Source organism: Sprattus sprattus (assembly GCF_963457725.1).
Source record: "Sprattus sprattus genome assembly, chromosome: 5".
In the NCBI taxonomy this organism is placed as follows: domain Eukaryota; kingdom Metazoa; phylum Chordata; class Actinopteri; order Clupeiformes; family Clupeidae; genus Sprattus; species Sprattus sprattus.
The window spans coordinates 36414107-36422885 of NC_137924.1; the positions used below are offsets into that span (position 1 = coordinate 36414107).

The 8779-nt window shown below is 40.0% G+C and overlaps 1 protein-coding gene across 1 annotated transcript; it reads right to left on the bottom strand.

The window, feature by feature from the left end:
- Nucleotides 1-1870: 1870 nt before the first annotated feature.
- On the bottom strand, nucleotides 1871-4671 carry nat16l (N-acetyltransferase 16, like; the record flags this gene model as incomplete). Its single annotated transcript, XM_080839800.1, has 3 exons — nucleotides 1871-2443; nucleotides 3734-3958; nucleotides 4483-4671. The coding sequence occupies 3 exons, from the start codon at nucleotides 4669-4671 to the stop codon at nucleotides 1871-1873; spliced, it is 987 nt and encodes a 328-aa protein (XP_080695926.1).
- Nucleotides 4672-8779: the final 4108 nt, after the last annotated feature.

Sequence of the window (8779 nt, forward strand, 5' to 3'; positions counted from 1 at the left end):
ATGTTTATTATATGGCATTTTTAGCTCTTTTCATTTTGAAAATAAATGGTAATTGTAAATAGAAAACATGTCGTTTTGTTCAGCTCTCAAGTCTTCTCACAGGTGTTGCCTAGCAAACAATGACTTGCTAACTTCAAATGATCAATAGAAAACGGACAACAGGGCTCAGCTTAAATGGCTTTAATTTACAGTTAAACACATGTTTTTCAAACTATAGTAGTCAAGTCTTCATCATCACTTTCAGTAACACATTTTCGCTGCTTCTGAATTGTACTGACCTGTACCAAGTACTTTAAAGTATTACCCGATATCAAAATGTTCGCGGGTTCTTGAGTCTTTATTCTTCAACTGTCATCAACTGTCATGGTACCACGACATTCAACTGGTTTCCTGTTCTCATATTTCATAGTAGGAGTCCTGATTCTATCAGTACTAAACATTACATGCTCATGGCTAGCCTGACGATGTCATACTCATGATTCTAGTCAGAATATGAGTCTGATACCGGACCTTTGGGCTGTGATTATGGGGCGTGTTTCAACGAACCAGGAAAGAAAATGGCTATTCGCTGAATTGGATACCTAGAACCAATCAGAGCAACGTAGTAGCCTATTACCATCTGATAGATTAAACTTTTACCTGATCCCTAGGAAGGACGGCAAAAACATCTTTTCAATGACAAATGCCTTAATCGCGTTTCTCTGTTCCTCTTTCAAAATGAATGCGCTGTCAATGTCTGTTGAGATATGCCTGCTCACGTTAATTAATTAGCATTAAGGCTACAAGCTACAGTTTATTTCGATGGGTTTTTTGTGTACACGTTAGCAATGATATAACAATAATGGTCTAGAGAACTTTAGTTAAGACAAACAATACTCTGTAACATTCGTGTTGCACATGCACAACTAACCGAGTCAATGTAGACATTAAAAAGTCGTGTAGATAGCTTAATTCACATAAAATATTCCCCACTAAGCACCCGAGACGCGGCCATCTTGGTCGGAGTTCGAATCTACCGGTTAATTCAACTCAAGCGTTGGTATCTGTCCATCAACGTATAAAGCCCGCCCTGCCAATTTGATTGGTCCGGTTTGATCCTACCGATGAAACTCTCTCCCAATTAACCCAGAGCCAGACCAAATCTCCCTGACAAAAAAGTTTGTGGGCGGGGTTTGGGCTGGTATCCAGGCTAGCTCATGGCTGTTGATGTATATTCATATCGCAAATTTTTAAGGATGTAATGTTTAGTACTTGGACTTGGTACATGGTATTGCTAATTTTTAAGATGACGTCACTGGAGGGCAATACGGATCCGTATTGACCGGTGAGGAGGGCAATACGCGGCTGGCATGACTACCCATTAGCCCATCAGATTGCTCGTACTGTCGTTGCCATATAATAATATATAAAATTGATATTTTCATCAATTGGGAAAAATGAATATAGACTCATATTCAGAGTGTATGCTAATGTCCACCTATGGATCATTAAAAGAATAGCCTGATTTGTATGACAGATATCTCATGCAAACATAAAATTATTATAAAAAATCTTTGGCTGATACAGAATAATGCACATGATTTAATTTAACAATATTGGGAATCAGACATACACTAACCTTAATTATCAATACCTATTACCGTATATTCCTGCACTCAAATCAAATGTTCCTTAATGTCTTCATTCCAGATCACATAAAAACCATCCTGTTTGCAAATTAATTTAGGAAATGAAATTGTATTTTACTGTTCTTTTATCAATAGTCAGCCACACTTTCTTAATCTCCCTCTTATCACACAAACAGGCCCATGCAAATCCAAACATACACACAAATTCCCTTTCATCTCTTGCTCCACCTCTCTCCTCTCGATCACAGCTCTTTCTCCAGGAAGAGCTGCTCCCAGTATTCCTTCCACTGCTGCACTCCTGACTCTCCCTGGCAGAACAGCCTGAGGCTCTCCCACAGAGAGCTGTGCATGTACACATGCATCATCACCATCCCCCTGAGCTCTGCCCTGACCTTCTCCAGGTGGGCCACCAGTGCCCTGCGCCCCATGGCCTGGTCCAGTCCAAACAGGTCGATGTTGAGACGCACCGCTACCACTTTGAATGGCACTGGGTATGGTGGTGTGTGGAAACTCACAAACTTGGGTTTGTCATGGGAGCCACCCACAAACCATGTGAGGTTCCGCCTCCTCAGCACTGCCAGGTTGCTGTCTATTGGCTGCAGGGGTTGCCAGTCCTGAATGATAGCCCCACCAGGCAGCTGGAGTCTTGAGGCAATGTCCGAGTCCAGTAAGACGGCCCTGAGCTGCTGCTCTGTCTCCAGGGCCAGGGGTCTGCCGCCTGACCCACCCGCTCCTTCAGTTGACATCAGCTTCGCCTTCAGGGCTGAGATAAACCCATCAAAACTCTCTGCCTCTCCGGATAAGGACAGAATAGCCTGGGGAGGAACACCAAGAGGAAATAATAATGAAGAAGAGGGGGGCGGATGGAATGACAGAACATCACTCAAGTACAAAGAACAAGGGGATCATGTGAGAAGGGAAGGAGAAAAGGCTAGATGGAGGAGATGGAGAAAGTAGGAAGGTAAATGACTCAGAATGGAGGACAGAAAAGAGTCAAGTGTGAGAGAAAAAGTGTGAAGAAGTACACACAGTAGGTGTATAAAGGGGGAGAGAAGAGAGGGGGAGGTTGACAACATAATTACCAGGTCTTTGTAGTGTTTGTCACAGTGTGACTAGTGGTATAAAACCGTCTTTTTTGGCCTTCTTCCTTTCCGGACATGCAGTTACTTCACAAAAAGAGGCTTTCCAGCTGTAAGGGGCCTGTATTTATGTGAACCTTATACTCAGTGAATGAAGCTGATACTATATTAGCTGGATATTGCCGCTCATACATTTAATTTCAGTTAGTTCACTGTATGGAATCTGCTGAGGCCAGGGTGGTGAACAGACACTATTGTTTGGCGTCAAGCTTGAGCAAGAGCCCTTTTCTGTATATACCTTTGAACCTGGCACTGTAAATATTCTACAGGCGTGGTTCCCTGGACTTTGCCTGGAGACAATACAAATTGTACTCTCCACCATCACTATCTGCGTACCTCCTTGTTTTAAAAAGAACCCGTCACGGATCCCTTTTAACAGATATCAGATATTAGCATTAGCTTTTTTGTCCAAAGCGACTCCCAAAGATATTTTGCATTGACCGAGAATTGAGCAGAGTCAACTGTTTGGAAGGCAGCAATGCTAACCACTGCACCACCAACACCAGCATTATGGCAGCTTTGACTCAGTGGAAACAAGCACAGTCGTCCTTCATGGCATTTCTTAATGGCGGTATACCGGGACCTCTGTTTAAAATGAACTATTGATATTTCTGTTAGTTATAGTTTCTCTGTATAAAATGAACTATTGATAGTTCTGAATTGGTGGAAACCCACAGCTGAGGCGTACACTACAGACTTTTGTCCTTCACACTGGGGACACACCTCTGACAGAGGTGAAAATAAGTGCAACGTAAAAGTGGGAGAAAGTAAATATTACATTTTCACACTAATTTGAATATTGTAACCATTGATGGATATCCGGTACATTAGGCTCGTCTTTGATTCTTCAACTATCCTTCAAAATGAGGTGGCGGGAAGGGGGACTACTCACATTCATCACCACACACCTTTACATAGCATCAGCCTCTTTTTGCTCAGATTAAACACACACATGTTGACACTCACCCTCCTTGCCAGCAGTTGAAACTTGGACAGCTTCTCTGGCCCTGGATCATCTCCTCGGGTCAGCCGTTTCATCTTGAGGCTGGGGTAGAGCTTCTTCATGTAGCCATCAGCAAATCTCTGGATGACCCCTGCCACTCCGTGACCTCTCTCGCTGGGACACACCCGTAAACCCTCCACCACCACTGTATGACCGCCATCCACCACTATCCCAGACTCTAATGCCACCTGGTTAAAAGGATAAATATATATATATAGGTATATAGGTAAATTGCAATTCAGTGTGTGTTTTATGAATGTACATAATTACTTATTACTATTGGTATGAAAAAGATGTATAATTACTTAAGGCCATCTGCAGTGGAATTCTGAAGCTTACCTGGTCTTAAAGCTGTTTGCATATGCAGAATGTTTTCTGACCAATAATGTAGCAAATGTTTTACAGATAATCATCACAAGCTAATCATGCTTGCTGCCTGTCAGGCATTGTGCTGAAAGGCATCAAAGTGATATCTTTCAGTCACATTCTACCCGACTGTGAAGAAGATGGTTTAAAACTGAAAAATGAGGGCCCAAACAAGTTTAAAGTGTATGCAAGGGTTCCTCTTAAAGAGAGGAATACTGTACAAAAAAAACATCCGTATAACTTCCAATACCATAATGTACTGATTAAATCTCAACCTCTACACACGTAGTTATTTTACATCTGTAGAAATTGTGCAGTGCCTTTTCAGACAGACCTACTCTCTTACCAGCTTGCCTGTTCTTCTTGCCAGTATGACAACTCGATCCGGTTCGACCATCCATTCATGATAGCGGTGGGGAAGGTAGTCATTACCCCAGTATATATCCTTTGATATGAACATGACATCATCATAATCTTCAGGCTTTGCCACCCAAAACGTCAGACCGTCATTTTCGCCCACACAACCTGGTTCCATGTTTTCCTGTGGCCGGATAGTGAACGGCCAACGAGACCAAAACTCACTTTGAAAATATTAATATCGCTGTGAAGAAAAGTGTTTAAAAAAATCTGAGAGTACGGAGTGTAAATATTTACAAAAACGACCTTAGAAGCTATAATAGTGAAATTAAAGTAGGCCTAATTGTGAATATATTAAAAAGTTATTAAAACAAAATAAACGAAGAGTATAAAATCGAAAAAAAAAAGATGGTGGGGTGAAGCCAAGCGCATTCCTTAGAAAGATTCTAACATTTGATTTGAAAGAGTACAAATTCTTTCGTTCTCCAAATGTTCCTACCAATCAAGCAAGAACTGGCACAAACAGTATCAGTACGCTATAGCATAATTATAGGCTACATATATGTTGACTTCTGACTTCCTACCTCGTGACGTGCTGGAGAACATATGACTGACTTGCTGAGGCTTACAAAGTTCAGTCAGGAGGGGGATCACGTTGGAGAGTTCCATAGTCTCAGATTTGGGTGGGTATCGGAAATGTAGGATACTTTGTTTCATATGTGAATGTGATTGAACGAGGTTAACGTTTTCCTTTATTGCTCTGAATATCGAACAAAAAAACTGCAGTGTTTGTCGGCCAAACACTACTCCACCTCTTGATGACTTGGAATTAGCCTATTTAATAAATCTCCGAGAATATTATTCAGTGACGTCACTTGATAGCTTGCTCGTCACCTTGCCAAGCAGTTCATTTAGGCAACTGTGCGGCCAAAGCTGATTCATGTACGTGGCACATTTTCACAAGCTACAGTGCTCTGTCGCCACCTTGCGTATACATCGGAAACGCTCGTGTGGTTTGTTGTTAAGAATTCTCTTACAGTTTTTTACAATCGGATACACACTAAAATCAAAAGTGTAGCACAATTATCAAAACCTTCACTCAAGGAGCAAAACAACGGCTCAGATCTGCACAACTATAAGCTAATTTAAACATCACACTTTTTGCGAAACCATACACACAAGTGGTTTGCAAAGCACTAAACACACTTTTATGCTTTAGACACAGACGTATATCAAGATGACACTTGCTTGCAATTCCAAAACACTGACAGTCAAAATACTGCACCATGTGGCAATCGGTTGAACACAGCCATCAGGTGCGCAAACACATGATTGCTTACAGTTTTTCTCAATCGCTTTGGCGAATTTTTCCATTCACTGTTTACGTTTTCAAAACAGCTCACACACAGCCCGTAGCAGAAGCTGAAATGACCAAAACACTGTATGATGTTTGCAGAATGACACTACCTTCTCAAAAACGTATCACACACCCATCAAAACCAAACATTTCTTTCAAAACATACAATTTGGGCTCAATTGAAAATGTATGTTTTCTCATTTATTTAACAATGGATAGCAAAACTCAAAATACAGCTTTCAATATCAACCTCTAAAACCATCACTTCAACTTTTGTGCAACACCCTCACAGTATTGACTATTTTACCACTGACAACGTACTACAATTTGGGATTTGTACTGAGCACTCTTACTTAGGAAATATATTGTCAGAAAGTATTTGAAATCTGAAAATGTGTATACAGAAAAATATTGTAGTTATATTTTTGTATTGCTGAATACTGTAAAAGGTTTTGTAAACAAGGTCCTGACAACACCATTGATTTACATTTGTTCTACTGTGTACAAAATGGCAAAAAGATTGTGACAAAAAAAGATTTAGCAGTAATTTTTTACAGTAAGATTTTCCACAAAGAAAGAAATCAAAATGACAGGCTGCAATATGCAAACAAAAGTCAAATATCAAACAAAAGAAGCAAATGAAAAGCCTGTAAATATTGCATTTTTAGGGATTGTCTAGGCGGGCCTGACGATCAGGCCACATGTTTTCATCCACATCACAATTACTGTACTGTAACATGGTCAATTACGGTTGCCCTAATTTCATTTGAGCACCTTCTAGGAGCATGTCCCCTGACAGGGGCCCCTCTACCTCGACCACGAGCTCGACCTCTTCCTTGTCCTTGTCCTTGTCCTTGTCCTTGTCCCCGTCCTCGTCCTCATCCTCGTCCTCGTCCTCGTCCTTGATCCATGGTTGCTTTCAACTTCAATCTATTGACCTCTTTTATAGGTTGAGAACAACTTGATTTGTTGTGCACAGAGAGTTCACACAGGTGCTGACGATATTTAGAATTGAGAGGGCAGTTTCAATTGGCTGCTACTAAGTGTCTTCAATGTGTTGACATGGTTTTTCAATTAGGTTTTGTGTCTTTCTCTGAGAAGTGTTTAAACTGTTTTGAAAAGTGTGTTGAAACTCAAAGAAATTTGCGTGAAAGCAATGAGAAATGGTAAACCCATTTGCCAGAGAAGACTCTTGCTGTGCAAAGAAGATGTGAGCATTAGATGAAGTTGACCCATGATTCGCTAAATGCCAGAAAACGATTGGGAAAAACTGTAATTGTAGACACACCAATCAGGTTTAAGCACAATAAAAATGCAGCAGATGAGTTCACCTATCTTGAATCAAAATGGAAGGAATCAGAGCGAGAAGAGTGAGGGTGAGAACCACGGAGGAGGAGGAGAAGGAGAAGGAGAAGGAGAAGGAGAAGGAGAAGGAGAAGGAGAAGGAGAAGGAGAAGGAGAAGGAGAAGCAGAAGCAGAAGGAGGAAGAGGCAGAGGCGGTGCCAGAGGTAGAGGTAGAGGCCGAGGTGGAGGGAGAGATAGAGGAAAAAGAAGACCTGAAGCAGGAGAGGCTCAAAGAAGAGGACGAAATTTGACAGATGACATGCGCGCCACACTTGTTGACCATGATATTGCCTGTGATGTGGACGAAACTCTCTGGCCTGATCCAGCTAGGAGGAGGGCTAATGTTTCAAATTTTCTGTAATGTATTTTCTTTTTTTTTTGGTAATGGATAGAAAGAAATGTTATGTTTTTCCAAAAGCTTGTGTTTTGCAGTTACAGTATGAAAACTGAGACTTGTTTAGTCGATTTGTTATTGTTCACCATGTTGACCGATTTGGGTGTAGGGAGAGAATAAAATACTATTTTCATCAGCATTGGTCTTGTGTAGTGTTTTTACTGTATTGTGTAAATTCACTTTCTCTGTGTACTTCACTTACACTACTCTAATCACTGAGAAGTAGTATTGCTAAAAGTGTTTTAGGTTTATAACAGAAGTGTGTAAGTGGTACAAACAGAATTCAGTATATGCAATGTGTGTGTTTCATATGGTAACAAAATATGGTTTTGTTAAATGAGTGTATAGATTTTACAAGAGTGTTTCATTTTGCAATGGATCTGATGTTTTTGCTCATTGGGTGTGTGGTTGTGCTCATTGTGTGAGACGATTGAAAAGCAAAACAAAGCAGTCAAAATTGTGTGTATCCGATCGTAAAAAACTGTAACGTATTTTCGATCAAGTGGGCTTTTTCCCCTACTTTTTGGACAAGATATTGAACACAAAGTAAACGAGACATTTTACTTTATTTCTCCACAGACACGAAACCAAGACACAAAGCCAGCAGAAATAGGACACGTAAAAAGTGTCCTTATGGTAGGTACTATGTACATGACACATAATTAATAATACACTTTTCTCTAATATACTTTGAGACAGTACAATGTAAAACACTGTAATACATGGGTCAGAGTTGATACCTACAAAGGTAAATTGCAATTCAGAAATGAAGAGTAAGTACAAATATGCAAACTGAGTATACTGAAATTGTATTTCCTGCGACAGACAGCTCTATTTTACCCTCTTCCTCAACAAGTGAGTTTGTGGGCTACCTTAACATGAGGATTAATTAGATTATTTATTATTATGACTATTTCTAAATGATGCATTAAACATTTGTATGAATATACATTTATTTTCTGCCATTTTTATGCATTCATTATTGTGCTTGTTTATGTATTATAGACAGAAAATCACAATACACTGAAAAACATGTTAGAGGCACATAGTTCTTAAACTATTTATATTTGATGTAATTCTTATTAATTATATTTAAAATAATATCTGTTGTGAAAAAGTTAAGAAAAGTTAACTGTGTTTTTATTCACCAATACTTAGAACCACCTGGGTTACTCTCTGTCATGTTTAAAT